This window comes from Daphnia pulex, chromosome 2, assembly GCF_021134715.1.
Source record: "Daphnia pulex isolate KAP4 chromosome 2, ASM2113471v1".
Classification (NCBI taxonomy): domain Eukaryota; kingdom Metazoa; phylum Arthropoda; class Branchiopoda; order Diplostraca; family Daphniidae; genus Daphnia; species Daphnia pulex.
In genome coordinates, this window is record NC_060018.1 from 1,351,951 (window position 1) to 1,371,423 (window position 19,473).

The following is a 19,473-nucleotide window of genomic DNA, read 5'->3' on the forward strand; positions in this document are numbered from 1 at the left end:
AAGGGGAGGAGGAGGAGGAGGAGGAATAGGGTGCTCTATACTATACTACAGCCTTCTCTCCTTTGGCTCTGGTCTGCAACCCAACCAGTGCCCTCCTTCAGTTGCTCAGGTGCTTGCCTGCGCTACGGACGTCAGTTGTTTCTCTCTCTCTGTGCTCCCACCCAAATCCTCAAACGAAAGAGAAGACCATCCACGCGCGTACACTTTTGGGTGCCCCGTTTTGTTTGATATTTTTTTTTTCACGAATCACCCGACACCCGAAGAAAATCGTCTTCTAAGGATTCCCTCGCAACCGGCCATTTGGAGCGATGCCGTGCTTGATCTGATTTCAGGATTTTTGTCGTTTTTTTTTGTTCTCTGGACCTTTTCCCAGCTTCTTTCGGTTTTACAAATCGTCCCGTGTTTGAAGGTACGCTCGACTGGGCTCCAGTTTTTCTCTCTCTCTCTCTCGTTGTTGTTGTCGTTCTATTATATCTGACCGTCCGCGCTGCACTTGGCAAAAGAAAGTCGGTGGAAACAAGTTGAGCTGCGATAATAGAGTTCTGTGCTGCTAACTGACGCTGACGCGCTTATTACTTTTTTGTGTCGGATCGTCAGCGTGGAACCGAAATGATGGAAACGGACTGTGCCCTTTCTAGAGAAATTCTCTCCACTTTTTCTTATTTTCTTATTTTGCCTTTTTTTGTATTTCTTTTTATTCTCTCATCAGTGACGATCTGTTTGTACCGTGATTTTTCACGCTCTTGTTTGCATTCAAATTTCTCATAATTTTTCTTTGATCTCTTTTTTATTTTCTAGAGCGCGCGCTGAAAAAATAAAATATTTCTTCCATGGAAAACCTTCTGGGCCTTAACATGCGGATCAATTGTTTCGGTGACAAAGTGTCGAGTCTCCACTGCAAGATCGTCTTACTCGACGAACAGCAACTTGTCCACGAAGTCTTGGTGAGTCCTCCTCCACCCTACTCTACTTCTTTTCATTTTGTGGTTGTTGAGACTTGGCGATCTTTTTGAAACGCCGCGCGTTTATTTTGTCCGTCTTCTTTTTTTTTCCCGCGTCTGCGTGGCGGCATTCAAAATTCGTTTCGGTCGAGGCCTCTGTTATGGCACGGTCACGAAAGAGTGGACTCTGGAGCTTGCTATTCTTCTCTTTTAAGCTCTATTGTTCACCTTTTTCGATGTGGTTGTTGTTGTTGTTGTGAGTGAAGGACGGGGTGCTGACGATCCCCGCCGTGTGTTATCGGGAGAAATCGATCGGAACAACGACATCTTCGTTTTTTTTTTTCGGTTGGGGATAGCCAAAAAGGCAAAAGGAAATAACGCGCCGACTAAAGAGTTTGACGCACGCAGAGTTTGTGTGTCTTATCGGCACGGGATCCGTATGGAACGGAAAGTGTACGTCTCGATAAATTTAAATGATGATCGACTCGTGTGCCGTATATCTTCCAATCTGATCTTCTTTTCTTCACTTTGATTTTCCAGACTGCGAGGGGAGAGAAATCGTTTCTTCTTTTTTTTCGGTCCATCTTCTCTCTCTCTTTCTCTGCGATGTGCTTTGTCCAATTACAAAGCCCAGGGGTTCTTCTTCTGCCTATTTATGGAGTCAACTCTTTTTCAAGATGAGGCTCTCCTCGTTAGTCGTCGGGACTCTCTCGACTCTCCTCTCGGATGAGATGGAGGGGGCTAGAACTTATTATATCCTATCGCTACATCATTTTCGTTTTTTGAGGCCAGTATCGGCCGCCGAGAGCTGTTCATTGTTCAACTCACACACACACGGCGAGCCGAGCGAACCCAGTGAAAGTGGTCCGGGTTTGTTGGTCATTCCACAGGCATATTATACCAACTCTTACACACACACACACGTACTAACACACACAAGAGATAATCTTTGTTGTTGTTGTTGTGGTCATAGTGCGTGGCGTGACCGATAAATCCATCAGGTTCCTATTATGAGTTTTTTCTTTCTTCTCATTTCCATTGGTCCTGCCGTTTCTTTTTTCCTTTCTTCTTTCTCTCTCTCCAATCACCAAGTCGCTTTTTTTCTTTCGTATTAAGAATCGATTATTTATGGAGTGTCACCTCTAACCCCCACCGCCGTCTAACCCTAACCGTCATTTTCGTTTCACGGCGAGTGGATAACATGGGATAAGAAGGAAGAGAAAGAAATAACCTTTTAGCCGAGTTGTCGTCATCTTCTTATTATTGCGTAACTTTGGCAGAGGTTAAAAGGAAAAGACTCTGAACGGGTTGCCACGATGATCATGTTCGTGTCTTCCCTTTTTTGATAGTTGTACCCCCTAATAATCGGATCTGAACTTTGCGACCTCTTCCAACATCATTTCGTCTGAAGAAATCCTGAAAAACCCCAAAAATAAAAACCCCGAACGGACTCGGGACGAAATAACGTCTACAATCTCGAGTCAAATGTCTTTGTCGATTGAATTGTGTTGCCGGAACAGCAACAGACGTTTTTTTAACTGTTGGGAAAAGAGCCCGATATATCCCATGGGTGGGGGGTATCTATCGAGACATGACAAACCACCATCAAAGAAATAACACGGCGCTGGTGTTACCGCGTATACTATCTCGAATACGGATATTCTATCGCGACTTACACGCGATCTCTTTTTATTTTGTTCGGCGGGTTTTTTTTTTTTACCTTCCCCCAACCAACTTCTATCAATTCCATTCATCTCATTTTCAGTTTAATTTTTTATTTTTTCCACGGGAGAACAAAAAATTGAATGGTGAAATTTACTTGGAGTGAAGAATGTGATGCGATGATTAGGGGGGTTGGTTTATAGTGCGTGTTTTTATCAAAGCGAATCTGGAAAAATCGACTAAACGAACGCGCTACCTGCAATTAACTTTCGGACTTTATTCGGGTTTCTCCTTAAAAAAAAATATGTAATAATTTTTTTGTGCTTTGTGAAATGTGAAATGCCGCCGGGAGGGAAACGAAATCAACGGTGACGACAGCCAACCACCACCACCACCACCACCTATCTGTGTGTTTAACGTTCACACATAAACATACACAAAAAAAAAGAGATGGGAGACCCAGAAAACGCGTCTAATAACGACCCGATTTAGCACGAAATTAAACAACTTTTTTTCCTACATAATAATAAAAAAAAAGGCCAAGGAGAAACAGGATCATGAAGGTTTTTTTGTATAAAGAAAGAAAAAAAAAAGAGTGGATCATTAAAATCACCGGGTCGTCGTGTTGTAGGAGTAGGAAGAAGAAGAAGAAGAAGAGTCTGAGAGTGGTTAAGTTGATATAAAATGACCTCATTGCCCTCGAACGAGCTGCAGTAAAGAAAGAATTACCGTCTCAAATTGAGGCAAGTTGAAAAAAAAAATAATATAAACTTTGCCAAAAAAAAAGTAACCAGAAACAACTCGACATTTAGCTAGGAAGAAGAGGCGGAGCTTAAGCGACCGACCAAATTGTAAAATAATCATAATAATAATAATAAAAGGAAAAAAAGAGTTTTGGACGAGTAAAAAAAGGGACGGAGCATTTTTTTTTTATAATGTGCTGCAATCCGTACGTGTATATACGTCATGCAAAGAAAGAGAGCACACACACACACATTTAAATGTTACCTGTGTGTGTGCTGTGTGGCCAGAGGTGAAAAGCAAAGGTCTTGGGAACGTCCTGCGGCCATGCCAACATGACATAAGGAAAAGGTTGTCTTAGACATTCTGTTATGTGTACCGATCCCCAGAAGAAGAAGAAGAAGAAGAAGAAGAAGAGGGTTGTTGTGTTTCAGGTGAGGTTGGGGTCTCTCTGGTGGAAGGAGGGGGAGGAAGGGCTGAACTTTCATGAGGAAAACGTGCCGTTGTATTTTTGAAAAAAGAAATAGAAGGTTTTCGTTTTGAACCGAGGAGCGTCTCCGACACACGAATTCGTGGGGCAGTTTAGATTATATTAGAGGAGCTGTGGGGGTTGTTGCACGCTGATGGCGAAGGGGTGAAAATGCCCCTCGATTTAAGAAAAGGGACCCCGGTGGAAATGATGAAGATTGTCTTTGTCACTTTGGTGCTGCTGCCCTTTCGTGTTGTGTTCGTGTCTCGTGACGTCCGTTGAATAATAAATTCGAAAAATAAAAAGAAAAGAAAAAAACAGATTTATTTTTTGAAGAAAAAGCAAGGCCAGAAAAAAAAAGCAAAAGGCTTTCTGAAAATGGTGAGGCGCGCAATCATAGCTCAACAATTGGTCTGCGCCTCTCTCCGTTTCGGAGTGATGGTCAGGAACTATTTAGCATTAAATTATTTCGCAAATCATAAAAGAAGCGGCAGAGCGTCAGAAGTAGTTAGCTCTCAGTTGTCTTTTTTTCTTTTCCTTAAAGACTCGGAATTGGTATTCCCGGTGGCGAAATGAATCAAAAACGGAGAAGAAGAAAAAAACAAACTCGTGTGTCGTATTCAGCCAAGGTCTCGTCGGCGGTTCATCTGCGTCGGTATTGTTTTCGCAACGACTTTTGAGTTTTTTTCGCCGCACTTGATGGCACCGGAGAGTGGATGACGTTGCCGCTTTTCCAAAAGAGATTTACACAATATCCTATGCCTTTTTCTCTTTCCCCCCGACTTCCTGGATATGATGGTGCTATAAAAACAGTAGTTATACTCGTGTGTGTCTCTCTCTCGGAAGGTTCAATATCCAAATGCGCCAAGGAGAAGAAGAAAAAACAAGAAGAAGAAAAGGGAATTGAATGGCAGTGAGTACATTTGAGGCCGACAAGATCCGGGCCTTCGGGTTACTATCAAATAACGTGTGTGTGTCGGATCAGAAGAGAACAACACATACACTCTTCTATCATCCCGTCACACACAGTGTGTGTAGGTCCCTCGTTATAATACTGTTCTCCTTGCCTGTTCTCTCACGCCGGCGTCCAGTTAACGCTCAACAAAAAAAGGTTAGACACAAAAGTCTCTTGACTGGGATGGCTGCGTACATCAAAGAGGAGGTACTGATCGCTGGGAATTGTAAAGCCCCAGGTGCGCTCCTTCCGTCCTATATGTATTTATATACTACACCATTTCGAACGGGCACGATACGAAATGTAAACCTTTACCTTAAGACACGGAGAAGATTTTTGGGGGGGTTTTTTGTTTTTCTCTTTAGAATTTACTGACAACGAGAGAAACCGAGAATGACAAAGCGATCTTACCCATCGGGCAGCAGCGGTCGCTGTGTGGTATGAGGTGCGATTGTTTTTCTTCTTCTTCCTCTTCCCATACGCCAACCATTTGAAAATCTTTTTCCTTTCCATATTGTTGGATTTTTCTTGTTTTTTTTCTTCTTGTTATTGACCATGGGAGGCGTTGTATTTCCCGCTCCAATTTGCCCCTTGTCTGTTCGGTCGGGGTTTATTTTCGTTCGTTTCTATACAGAAATAACCGCCCCAACCAATAATTCATCATTAGGAAGGGGTCCGACACAAAGTTTCCTTTTCACTGCGGAAGTCGATAGGTAGAGACGGAACTGGACATTGTAAAAGCGACGGGTTTCTTGACTTGCCAATGATTTATCTGAGTGGGATGGACTCTGAAACCTGGGTGGCATTTTTCTTTTCTTTTTTTTTTTTGTTTCGGGATAACACGTCAGACAAATGTTTTTTATTATTTCGCAGTTGGCTCGTCCTTGATTTTCGGGCAAATTAAGGACTCGGATTACAATTTACAAGACCGCAGCAGTCCTTGATCTTGATTTGTTCGCCAGGCGTTTCTTCAATTGTCTTTTCGAGTTGGAGGGGGGCACCGTGAAATCATTTGACACAGAAACGGGCGATGATAAGAAAAGAAAAGACAAAAAAAGTGAACGTGAATTGATAATAATAATCAACGTCTTTTCTTTTTTTGCAAGTTCAATCGTTGCGTGAGTGTTTGATGGGATGCGTGGAGACAACTCGAACTGCCTCTCCCTTTTTTGTTTTTTTCCTCCACACATCCGAATGGGTGGGATGGAGGGATGGCAACGAGTTTCTGACGAGCGTGAGAGAGAAAGACCTTCTTGTGTTTTGATTAATTTTATTCCCCCCTCCAACTGTCCTCTAGGTGCCTCCCCCCTCACATCCCCCGATGAGTGTCGATGTCATTCCCATCGACGTGAAATTTCAATTTTTTTCTTTTTCTTTTTTGTCTTTTTGGCCATGGAGGAATTTCTCTTTCTGTGACTGAAAGGAGGAAACTCTTGTCATCTTTTTATACCTTTCGGCGAAGCCCATCTCCTCCGCCCAGCTCTCTCACATGTGTGCTGTTGATTGTTTCCCTTTTCGTATGTTTGGTAAGGAGAGGGGGGGACGGAATGCCTTTGACGGAAACGCAAACAGCCGCACACATGACGGACGGGCGGATGCAACGACCGACGAATTATCTGTTTAGTTTGATAAGGAAACGAAAGAAACAATTCCGTGAACGTATCGTAAGTTAAAAGATGACATTAAGGTAAAAGGTCTCTTTCCAAGACCGACCATCATCGGCCGGGATTGGAAGAGGAGGTGACTTGTGTTATGATCCAGTCATTCCGACCGGCTGGCCCCCAACACATTTCAGCTAGTGGCTTTTTTTTTTCAAAAATGAAGTATCACATCTGGGGGGGTTAGAGATGAGAATTTTAAAAACTAGCAGTAGATGTTGATACCTTTAAGTCATAGCGGCACTTTCGTTCACGGATCTGGAAGGCAACTCGAAGAAAAAGACTGATGACATCTGCCGGGATGGATGGATGAAGCCAACACGCTCCCCCGTTATAATACTCGGCTCTTCACATTTCTTCTTTTCTGTTTGTTTGTTTTGGTTTTTCCAGTCGGTTGCTGATGAGAAAAAAAAAGAAAAAACCGAAAGTGTCGTCGTTGACGAGCCCTACACGAAATAAAATAAATAAAAAAGAGTCAAGAGAGCGAAGCCGCTGCTCGTCCGTGGTCTCCGACGATCCAACGGTGCGGCGGTTCTTGCGGCTCTTCTTCTTGTGCAACAGCAGCAGCAGCACGGGCTCTGGCCGATCATAATCGTAAAAATAAGAAATAAAAGAAAGAACGAAAGAAGAAAAAAAAAAGTTTATTTTTACTCTTTTTTTTTGTTGTTGTTGTTGTTGGGTATCGATTCGTATCCCCCGCCACATCTTTCCGTTTGTTTTTGATCGGTTTGTTTGCCGGGAGAGATGCCATCGCCCGAACAATCAGATAACAACAGTAGTCTTGGCCTTTTTTATTTGAAATTCTTCTCGGTATTTTCGTATGTGGTTCGAGCGATCCCAAGAAAGTCGCAACGAAGAATCAAGAGAGAGAGGCTACACCAAATATCTCGACAAACTTGTCGATCGCGATCGAGAGAATGAAAAGAAACGGGTCAAGAGCTCAAGAGAGCGATCGTCTGTTATTCGTTTGCCAGAGTGTTACGCGAGGGGAAAAAACAATCACCTTTAAAAGGATATCTAGTCCTCAAAAGGTGACTGCTTTACTATACGGTACTCTCTCGTTTGACTCTTGAAAATCGGCTCTGAATGATGTCAACTCCAATCTGGTTTCTTTTCTCTTTATTTTTAATTGAATTTTTTTAGTTTTTTTTGTCGTCGTCTGTGTGTCCAACTATTGGCCGACCCGGTTTCGAGTGTCATTTCACGTTATTTGCCCTCTTTTTCTCTCTCTCCCTCTCGTCCAGCTCCAATGAAAAATCACTTGTTTTCCCGGCTTTTGCGCATGAACTCGAATCTCCCCAAAACGAGATTGGTGGACCTGGACGTGAGAGAATACCGGTCGTACCGTTTTGCCGACTCCGTGTCTCTTGTACAAACAAACTCTTTTTTTTCTTGAAAAAGCCAACTGAGCCAACTCTAGACCAAAAAATTTCAGAGCCGGGGCTATTCGGGTACTACACACATAATAAAGAAGTAAAAAAAAGAGCAAACGGTTTTAAGAGTTGCAGCAGGTTGTCTGACCAGTAAAAAAAAAAAAAAAACTCCCTTGCAGGTTGATTAGCCCGCTTATGGAGTCTCTCATGTTTGTTTCCCGTTCATCTGGTTTTCTTTTTTTCTTTCGGTGCTTTTTGATGGACGCCGATTATTAGGGATGATGACAGTCATCTGCTTCCTTATTTTTTTTTTTTTTTTTCACGAGCCGGGCAAGGAATGCAGGGCGGCCGTGGTTTCAATGAGATATCGCACTATAAAGAGCTGGCCAATAAAAATGAAACGGGACGAATAGAAGTAGAAGAAAAAAAAAAGGAGGGGATTTGTATTTAAAAGTCGCTCGTTCGGGAGCAGCTGACTGAACTGGGTGCACCGCCGCTCGCTCCCGTCAATCAACAGCCCCAGTGGGTCGTTAATGTTGTGGGAAAAGATAAAGACACTTTGGGGGAAATGTTTTATGGGTAGTTGAATCTCCCCACCCAAAGTTGTTATTCGGCAGAGTCAGAACAGGAAGAGCCAAGAAGGAGCCAGAACAAGATTGGAGGGAAGAAAACAAGTCATCTAATTATGACATTATATGGCAAGGGCGGACGCATTCGGGGAAAAGAAAAAGGGTTCGTCGCTCGCTCCTTGACGGCGGAGCAATTTGCACGATGCGGCGTATCGCAGTCGGAAATGTCGATGTACCGTTCGTTTTCATCCGTCAGTGGCTCCTGAGAAGAAGAAGAAGATCTTTTCGGGAGTCAGCCGAGCGGTGGGTTAGCTGAACTGGAAATATATAGACGCTCATCAATTCCAAATCAAGTGAATGAGACACTAACCCAACATCTAAATGACGTCAGTTCTTTCTTTTTTTTCATGTCGTAAAAAGAATACGACACAAAATAAAAATAAAAGTTTAATCCAGCAGATATCAAACGTGTGTGACATGAAACCATCCGAGCGATTCGGTCAACAGACCTTGGCCATTTGTCCTTTACCAATTTAACTTGACTCGGTATAGGCAGGGAGAGCAATAACACGAAAATGAGTTTGTTAGTCTGACACAACATTTTCGTGTTGGATTTTCGTTTTTGTTTTTTTGTTTTTCTCGATTGACGATCAGTTAGAATCGTCACTCGGAATGTCCACACACGAAAAAAAAAACGAACAGAAGGCTGGACGTGACCGTGCAACTCAACTAGTGGAAAGCTCTCTGCTCTGTCGATGGTCCGTGAGTGGAGCGGCGAGGCGACGGATCGGGAGCAACAGAGATGCAAGTCCCGACAAAAAAAAAATGTGTTTTTCTTTTAAAGGTCCCCAAAAAACCGAAATGGAACCAGTTTTCCGTTTTGTTTTGTTTTCTCTCTCTTCCTTGTGTACATATCCCGCCGTGCCTGAATGTTGTCGCCCAACGTCACCGCGCCGAGCGGTTGAAAACGTGAAATTCTTCCAGCGCCGTCGTCCGTCGTCCACCCATCCATCGATTCACCCACCCAAATATGTCGAAACCGTTTGCGACCTCTTTGTATCCTATACACATACATATCCCGAAATTTATTCCTTATATATTCCCCTCTCCTGTTATCTAAGCTTTATTTGTTTTGGCTTCTTGTCTTTTTTGAAACCCACAAAAAGAAAGAAAAAGAATTCTCCACCCCATTTTCTTATTTTCCCTTTCCATTTGAACCGTTGGGAAAATGTTCTTTCATTTGCAAGTTTCCATCGTTTATCAACTAGTCACGCCACGAGTGAGGAGAGGTCGTTGAGCGACCGGATCTGCTCGTTGAGGCCAACTCTTGTTTTAAATTTGATTTCATATTTTGTCTTCCCCATCTGCATCTGCAGCGGCGGGATGATCGTCTTCTTACCCGAAAAACATGTCGGCCATAACAGTACTCCCTCGATGAGGGCAACACTGGAGGCCATGCATCTCCAGGATGGATGGATAGTGCGACGTATATAATAACTATTGTGCTCTTGCTGTTGCTGCTGCTGCGATCAGAATATTTTTTCAGAAAGGAAAAAATCTGGTCCCGGTTTGAAAGCGCGCCGTTTTCTTCTTCTTCTTCTGAAAGTAACGAGACAGTTGCTCAAGGGGTAGTTGAGGGGGGTTACACGAAGAAGAAGAAGAAGAAGATGCGATAAATAATAAAAAAAAAGCGGAGAGAGGAGAGCAAACGCCGTTGGATGTTGAGGAGTAGCAGCAGCAGCAGCAGCTCAGATGATGAGAGGCCGTTGTCCTCCCCGATAGCGCCAGCCATTTTGATTTGTATGAAGTTCACGGTCGGGAAAACTCTCTCTATACTTACTATACATACGCCATGACGCCATCGCGATGATGAATAGAAGTAGAAGAAGAAGAACAAGACCAACGTAGCGAGACTGATGATGCAAGGAAGAGCCAATGCGCGACCCTATCTCTTTATTTTATTTTATTTTATTTTTTTAACTGTCGAAAAGATGATGATGACCACCACACATTGGGGTGAAAAACGTCTCCAGCCATTCACGACGGCTAATTGAAAAATCGAGCCAATAGCGCGTTTCTTATTTATGAAGGCGACGAGTTGTTAAGGGACGAGAGAAAACCGATGGTCCGTTTCGTTCGTTTTTCTTTCACGCTTCCACCTTTTTTGGGTGTTTACCTCGTTTAAAGTTTATTGGACACCATTTTGCGGCTGAATGTTCACTCGCTCGCTCGCTCGCTCGGGATATATGCATACGGTGTGGCGGTCGGTGGTGAACGATACGTGTGTGTGTGTGTGTTCTGCTGAGTCGGAACTCTTCTTGGGCGCGCCATCTGTTCCATCATCAAATGGCATCGAATAATTTGAACAACGTCAAGAATGCCCGCACCGGTAGTAGTAGGAGAGACTGCTAACTCTTTTTTCGTATTATAAAATATGCGCAAGTCGGACGGGTTTTTGTTTTTCCCGCTCGGCCCTTCTGGTGTTTGATTCCCGAATTTTCTTTTTAAAAAAATTCAAGTAAGAAGGGGGGAGTAGGTGGAAAGGTCCGAAGTTTGGCGGGTCCCGCGGTCATTGCCTTCGTTCTTTTTTTCCATTTCTTCACTCACCGGGTCCCCTTATCTTTTCATGGCAGAAATGTGTCCCCGCCAGCTGCTGCTGTTCACTCGGCATGTCTGTCATTGCCGTTTCATCGTGTTCCACTCGATTCGTTCGACTGTGCATCCTCTTCATCTCCATCAGAGCTGACGAATGGATCAAAGGAAGATCTTCCTTTTTTTTTTTCAAATGTTTTTTTAAAAAGATATTCATTTTGGCTTTAAACTGACTGGACCCACACACACAGTCGATTTGATATTCCATCCGAGTCGGGTGTAGGAGAAGAGAACAGAAACGGAGCCAAAAACAAAACAAGATGGAAGAAAACAACAACAAAAAAGAAAAAAGACCGGGTCGAACGCTTAATAGCTATTCTTTGTAGGTGTGAAAAACTGAAATCATCAGTCACGAACGAACCTGTTTCGTGCCACACACAGCGCCGGTCAACGGGAAAACAAAACAAAAAAATAAGAAAAAGGAGATAAGAAGAAAAGGAACGAAAAAAGACGATAGAGGGAAAAACTTTCTCTTCAACTCCCACCCGTCCATCACTTTCGATTTGTGTATCGGAGGGATGTGTCTGTTTGAGCTCGTTCACGCTCAGCAGCAGCGGCTCCCGATACCCACCGCACACACTGGCACCACTAGTGTGATGTAATAAAGAGGGAGTCTTTTCTTCACCCGTTTCATATTCATCATTTGTTCCAAACCGAAGGCAGAGAGTGGGAGAGAGAGAGAGAGAGAGAGAAAGAAAAAGACTGGACACTCCTATCCAATCATTTTCAGTGTCAGTCGGAACCACCAAATCGAATTTGGGGGTCTGCTGCTCCGGGACCCAACAATTTGCTGGACGTTTGCATATTGACGGAATTGAGTTTATTTTTTTGTTTCCCCCCCTCAATTTGATTACCAATTAAACTGGCCCAACTGCAGCAGCAGCAGCAGCAACAACAGCCGGCGTGATTGGTCTGGCTAACAGCTGATGGTACCTCAGGGCCATCTGAATAGTTTCGAGTATATATACATATGCATAGAGTTAGAATTTTTTCAAAAAAAAAAAAAAGATAGATAGCCAAATGACCAAATAATCGGCCTGGAGCAAAGGCTCCTTTTCCTCCGCGCTTTGGCCTCCATCTCTGGGTGTAGTAAGTGGAGATTTCGTGAGGCCGAATTTCCGTATTTATCTTTTTATTTATTTTTTTGCCGCCTGCAACTTGTTTTTTTGATTGAAAGTCGGTGACGTCATGAATGTATGGCTATCGTCAAATAGTATTTATATTATATAAGGCCTACGACGACGCCCCTGTACACCCATGGGCGCTGCTGGTATTGAGCGACCAGTTTTTCTTCCCCCCTTCACCTAACAGAAATCTTTTTGAAAATTTATTTATTTTTGGCTGTTTGTTACACAGTAAGTGTTCCAGGAAACTTTCTTTCGGATAGATAGATGATAATGATGAAGGAGGCCTTGCCGACGATGACTTTGCATAGACGGAATGTTGTGTGTACATACTCGTTGTAGTAGTACCACTATTAGTATCTTGTTCGTTGTTGTTGTGGCCTGTTATCTTCCGGCTATTTTGGCGATGATTCGACTACCTTCCTTGGTTTTTTATTTTTTATTTCATATTTTGCGTGAGGGAGCGGTCAATCAATTTTTAGAAATGCGAATCGATCGGTTTGAAAACGGACAGACAGACAGGACGGACGATGACGCTGATGTTTGGGAAATGATGGCGGGCCGGTGGCGGCTGGAATAATTAGCGCCGGAAAAATGACCTCAAATGTTTTCTTGATAAAGGCCAAGGATAAAACATTTTTCTGAAGGGAAGAAAAAGAAATATCGAGGGCAGGACATAATAGACGCAGCCACACACAAAGAAAAGACGAAAGAGAGGCCGTGCGCTCGTCTGGCGTGATTCACGCCGACCCAACGAGCGGCTGCTGGGATTTTCTGCTGCTCACACATCAAGACCAATTCAATTTGAATATAAGAAGCCGGGGAGATGTCGAGACTGTGCACTAGGGCGAGTGCAGTCACGACTCTTTTTTTCTGTTACCAGACATCTGGCCACGCTCGGCTACTCTCCCAACAAGACACCCAAACCGAAAACGTCTACACACCTCTCGCCTCCGTTCCTTCTTCTCTTTTTCCCAACTTTGTTTATGTGATGTATTATGCAAGTTTCATCACCCACCTTTGTGGGTCTCAACATGAACATGACTCTCGATACGCTCACCCCACCCTTGCGAGTACTACCTGGCCATTTTTTCTGACTTGTTTTCTTCTTTTTTTTTGGATTTGATTTTTCTTTTTTCCCGCTTGGAAATTCTCGTTTCACGCTCCTCTCCCGGGATAAGGTGTAAGAGCCTCATCTCATGCCACCGCAACCGCCAACGAGTGAGAGAAATCGAATCGAATTGTTTGACCAAATCAAAGCCAAAAAAAAAAAAAGGAAAATCACCAGAAAGGCCGCGTACAGTTATACAATGATAACATCTTATAGTACTAGCCCCCCGTTGATGATGATGAGTCCTATAGTGAAGGCGTGTTTGTGTACATACGCAATTTGGGATGTGCCATCCGCGCGCATCACACGCCGTACCGTATTATATCACCGCACTCGTCATACCTACATGTATAATATACCCCGTATGCAAACATATACGGGTGTTGTTGGGGTTGTTGTTTTTCTCATAACGCGAGACTGTACGGTGGTTGGTAGGTAACTCTGCGGCCGCCATCATCTTCTCTCATTTTACTTTGAATTCAATTTTTCTTCCGCGTTTCGTTCACGGACGTTCTTTTATTTTTTGTTTGTCTTCTTCACGCCAATTCCTTTGGGCTGCTGATACGATTGGAATGTTTCATTTGTAAGAAGAAGAAGAAGAAAAAATTATCTTTTTTCGTCTGTGTTGTGTTATAACCTTCGTCCGCTCGCAATCTGCCGCTGTTTGACTTCCCGCTGACGGACGAACCGCCAAATGGAAAGAAACCCGAAACCAGATTTCCACCAAAGACTTGCACTGATTTTTTTTGTTTTTCTGTTTTATCCCGTTTTGTCTGCTCGGTCGTTTTGGCTCGGGGGAAATGTTGTGTATCTCTTCCTAGAGTCGGAGAAGGCTTTCGGGCCATCTGCTGTTCTTCTGCGCTCGTCAACTCGTTCTTCTCTCTCTCTCTACCAGTTTATTTCCTCTGCACACCTGAAGAAGAACGAAATCCTCCCAGCCCAAACAATACGCAATATAATAATAGTAATAACAACAATCGTCACACGGTACGACGGGAAAAGAAAGAAAAAAGAAGGCGGCCAGCCAGCCCCAAAAGTCGACGGTGTAGAATGTGTCTTGAAAGAGATTTGTTGTAATGGATCCCGACCGCGCCAGTTGGACTGGCCCTCCTTTTGATACGATTAACGCTTCGTTAGCTGATTGAATCGAGTCCTGTCGTTCTCCCCCACCCGCACCAACAAATTTCTTTTTTTTCTTTCTTTTTGGGGTTCGTTTTTGTTCCGTCCGTTCACGTCCGGTAGGACTGGACAAATGAACAACTCTTACGACAATCTGAAACGAAAAAAAGAGTTTAGTCGAGCGCGCAGAGTGTATAGAAGCGGCTCACGGCCCTCCGGTTCTAGTTTACTCCAGTCCGTGAATATACATCAGGATATTATATGAGTGTGCCCACGTATAAATGAGCTCGTTACTACTCACACCCCTCCGTTTTTAACGTTGTGGTTTTCCTTTTTTTTCTTTTTAAATTTTTAAATATATTTTTTGTCTTTTGTTTTGTGTTGGATAACCGATGGAGCGATCGCTGTGTACGCGGGCGCGTGACATAAATCAAAGTCGATTGACTTGGATTGTTCATTCAACTACTATCGCACGCTCCATTTATGTAACATAGAGGAGGAAAAAAGCGGATAGAATGACGTTTTTTCTGACTGAACGGTTTTTTCTGTGTGACAAGAGTTTAACTCTATAACCTTCCACGTTTTCCATTTAGTTATTCATCTTTTTTAAATGTAGAAAAAACAATTTTTTTTTTCGCCTTTAGCTGTCACAATTTTTATTTCATTTTTTTTGTCTGATTTCATTCGGTCGACGGTTCTTCGTCTGTCCGTCCGTGTCAGATAAGTTGCACGCAGTTTCGGCGTTGCTGGGACACCTGCCATACGACTTTTCGGAGCTTGTTGATTTATCTATTTTCCTCTTCTTCTTCTTCTTCTTCTTCTTCTTCTTTTTTTTCCTCTCTTTTTTGATATGGAAAACGTGGCTCGATCCCGCGTTTGTGGCTCACGCACCTTTAAAATTCAATATCTCATCAAGAGCCCAGAACCCGGAACTCTTCTTCTCTTATAAATATAAATTTCCCTTTTGCTTTTGCTGCTCAAGGGCTTCATAATAGCCAGGGAATCTTTCATTCCCCAAGTTGATAACAACAACATCATCATCCAGGGAGAAATGAGCATTGATCATTGTTTCTCTCATTCCCTTGCCCAGTGGCCTCTGCTGCTGCTGCTGCTGCGGCTCGATCGTCCGCGACGACATTGCACAGTGGATGCCACATGAGAGAGGGGGAAAAATATAAAAAGACTGGGCAACCAACATTTTGCCGTTAGGCTGTGTGGCATGTGGGCATTGCGTTAACTTTTTGGAAGGTGGTAGTGGTGGGTGATGGATCGAAATATTATATATTTCTTCTTCTTCTTCTCTCCGTCTGTCTGCTGCTGCTGCTTCATTGGCTGAACAGAAGAAAGAAGAAAAAATATATATATATGATTCCTCCTCCTCTCTTCTCATTTCACGTACGTGTGTGCATGTGGAAATAATCCATCTGTCAATAGATCTCGCCGGGGCATCGAGAAAGAAGAAGAAGAAGAAGAGCCGCGTCCGAGCGATGCATTTTTAATCACCTCCTCTCTCGTTCGTCATGTTTCTTTTTTAAGTTTTTTTCTTCTTTTTCTGACTGCAATTTGCCCCAGGATTTATAGTTTATTTCATTCTCTCAGCAGCAACAGCAGCAGCTAGCTAGCCAGCTACTCATAATCAGAAAGAAAAGATATAGGGGGATTTGGTGGTTATTTTCTTTTGATTTATAAACGGACGAGGAAGAAAAATCGACTGGAATTTCCGTTGGTTGGGGGAAAGAAAGAAAGAAAGAAATGAAAAATTTCCCAATGTGTACTTGCTTCATTGCCCGGGTCATTTTCTTATAATGATACTCACCTATACTCGTGATGATATAATGATGATGACTTTTGAGTGTTTAACACATTATCATCGCACCCCCAATTTCTTTTCTTTTCAAATTTCCCTTTGATTTATTAACTGTGAAATGTTTTCCATCTCTAATTTTTGGTGTTTATTATCTGTTCATTTCAGGCTGACTCGACTGGGCAGGACGTGTTGAATGTCGTCTACCAACACCTGGGCTCCACTTTGTTAGAAACTGCTTACTTTGGTCTTCGCTTTGTCGACGCTTCTCACCAACCGGTACGTTTTTGAACACGAGAATCGAAAATTCCAATCGTATTGTCAATAATAAAAAAATAAAAAAAAAAGAGATTTCCTTTTTTTGGGTGAGCTATTCTATTCGTGAGAGATGTTATTCTCCTCTTATTGGCATCGTGACTCGTTTTCTTCTTTTCGGTTCTTGTTGAATATTCCGCTCGAGTTGTGTGTGTGTGATGATCTCAATGCGTCATGAATTTGATTTCATTTGATCTTTTTTTACCTTTTCAGCAATGGCTGGATCCCAACAAAAGAGTGCTGCAACAGTTGAAAGGTAAATATTTTGTTACGTTTCGTGAATTTTTTATCTTTGTCATTCAAGAAAATTTTATTTTTCTTGCAACCGGTCACCCGTCACCTCCTCTCACTTTTGTTCAATTTCAATTTGTCGTGATGTCCGAAAAAATTATTTTTTTTTTTTTCAAACGGGAATCCAAAGTGTATTATTTTTTAAAAGAAAATGATAAGAGAAATGTCGCGCTAAGGTGCGAACTACTTTCCCTCCTGATTGCCACGACAAACTAAAATACAAGGGGCGAGAAAAAGGAAAAATTGGTGGTGTAATAATCATATTGTGTATGTACTATTCACCTGACTGACCATTTGTCACGAACGTTATTTTTTATTATCCACTTTTTCTTTTTAGATTTTTAGATTTTAAATTTTTAGTTTTTTTTTTTACCAATTCAATTGTGTTTCACTTTCGTAATTGTATTTTTAATTGTTTGTTTGTGCGTGTGGTAGGAACTGGATCGCAGACCTTGTACTTTGCCGTGAAATTCTACGCCGTCGACCCTTGCAAACTCGTCGAGGAATTGACCAGGTATGTCCAGTCCAGTCGAAATGTTCACTTTGTAGTTGTTTTCTCTCTCCCCTTCGCCAGTTATTGTTGTTGTTGTTTCCTACCTTTTCTCTTATATTTATAGCATCCGTCCAAGATAAAGGGGGGCTGGTCTGGTAAGGGGGGGGGGGAAATGTTGACCGGATGAAGAAGAGATAGAAAAAACAAAGGCAGGGAATTGGGGATGGACTCGACGTTTCCGGCCTCCATTTTTCTTGATTTCCTTTATTTTATTTTTTCTCCTTCAGCCCTCACATGGCCAATGCTAATAATAGTTAGACTTGGACATGATGACTTTACTGTCTGCGCTATAAACTCTTATTGAATTTCGACTCGAAACCGGCCGGCCAGGTATACATACGCGCCTCAGTCAAGCCGAGATAAAGTCATTCGCCAGATATTGTAGTAAAAACAAGTCGAGCAGTAAAAAAAAAAGTAGCAAAAGAAGAAAAAACAAAAAACGTTTTGTTTCCCACGCTCACAAAGTTTGGAAGAACAACACACGATCAAGTCGTCGTCGTCGTCGCTGTTTCGGACCGTTTGTCTAAGAATTATTTTTTATCATGTAATACGGGGCGGGGATATGATTTCGTTGTTTCTCTTCTCTCCGTCTCATGAATTCTGATAAACGGCACATCTCTTTATACGCTCGGACGAGATTCGCCGCCAACGCCGCCGCCCCCTCATCTTCTTCTTCTTCTTCTTCCACTTTTCAAATTGGAACTTGGGAACGGATGGAGGGGGAGAAAAAAAGGCGGCGGGGGGAAAAAAATAAACTAAAACTAAAAGAAGAAATTACAACGGCCATTGGGCAGCAACAACCAAATCTCAAAGTGTATAAGGAAAACTCGGCTCGGCTCGTTACCTGTCCGTAGTCATCTATCTGACAAGTGGCGGGGGAGGACCCCCTTTTTTTATTTTCTTCGTGATCAATTGGCTCTTTCATTTCTGGCTTTGTCGAACTAAATCTTCTTTATTTTATTTTTTTATTTTTTTCCCCCAAACGGTTTCATTCCCAATCGGCGGCTTTTTTTAAATTCTTTGTTATAGATGGGAAAAACACCAAAAGGTGTTGCTTGAAAATGGAAAGAAAAGAAAAACCGTAAATTCTTAATTGGTTTGGGCTTTTTAAAAAACAAGCGCCAACTCTTGTTTCATTGATATCGGAGACGGTTGAATCCATCCGTGTCTGTTTACCGCCTTCGGGGCACGTACAATTTCGACGTCTTGTTTGAGACTTTTCTCAGAGACGCTTCACGTCACAGGCTCACAGCGAGTTTTTTCTGTCGGAATTGCAGCGAGAGATGAATGCGTGGAAGATCAACTTTTGGCCTTAATGACTTGGACTGATGCGTGTAAAAACGGTACTCTACAACAACAACTACTACTACTACTACCGTGTTGTTTTTGGCTGAGGTACGCACACGAGTTTACTAGTAAAAAACCGACACAAAAAAAAATGGCCTTGCACGTAGGATTGGAAAAAGAAGAAGAAAAAAAAGTTAGATCGGATTGTCTGGCGTGAGAGAGAGAGCGGGAGGTCGGGCGTGTTTCTACATTTGATTCCGTGTGTGGGTTTTTATACATTTGTAATTTGTGCATCGATTTGGAGGTGGGGGGACCCCAGACGCGTGATAGAAATCTAGACGGGCGAAGGAACGATGACAACAAGTTTAGAAGAAGAAAAAGAAAATAAGAAAATGGAAAATAGGAGAAGGAAATGAGACGACGATAGCCACGAGATTACGCAGCTAAAAGGTGGCGAGCCAAAGAATAATACCAAAGAATTATTGGGAAACGAAAGTGAAGGAGCTATAGGAAAGAAGAGAAAAAAAGTAGTCGAAGTCGAAGGTGTGTCCGCCTCTATAAATATCAAAAGCTTCTTCTTAAATCAAGAGATAAGAGGATTGAAAACCACCCGAAAATAGAAAAGAAGAAAAAGATACAAGGACGATCGAGTAGTATATAGCAGGTGCCTTCTTATCGTCTTGTTATATTCCTCCAGAGACTTCTTTCTTTCTTCTTATTTTTTTCTTCTTCTTCTGCCTTTATTTATATCGGGAATGGTCGAAATAATATGCACGGGTGGTCGGAGCCTGTATAGTCGAACCATCCATATCTCTATAGCATTTCTTCTTCTAGTGAGAGACGTGATCT

General features: G+C 42.6%; 1 protein-coding gene across 4 annotated transcripts in view; it reads left to right on the top strand.

The window, feature by feature from the left end:
* LOC124188605 (band 4.1-like protein 4A) overlaps positions 1-19,473 on the top strand; it is a 40,374-nt gene that overhangs the window by 1,668 nt on the left and 19,233 nt on the right. The window contains exons 1-5 of one of the 4 annotated variants that reach the window (XM_046581347.1): positions 36-409; positions 799-944; positions 16,347-16,457; positions 16,707-16,749; positions 17,220-17,298. In XM_046581347.1, coding sequence (XP_046437303.1) covers positions 831-944; positions 16,347-16,457; positions 16,707-16,749; positions 17,220-17,298 — 347 coding nt within the window. In that variant the 5' untranslated portion in view covers positions 36-409; positions 799-830. Of the gene's footprint in view, positions 1-35; positions 410-798; positions 945-16,346; positions 16,458-16,706; positions 16,750-17,219; positions 17,299-19,473 lie in introns of those variants that run through there. The other 3 variants (XM_046581348.1, XM_046581349.1, XM_046581346.1) reach the window with 3 other exon arrangements.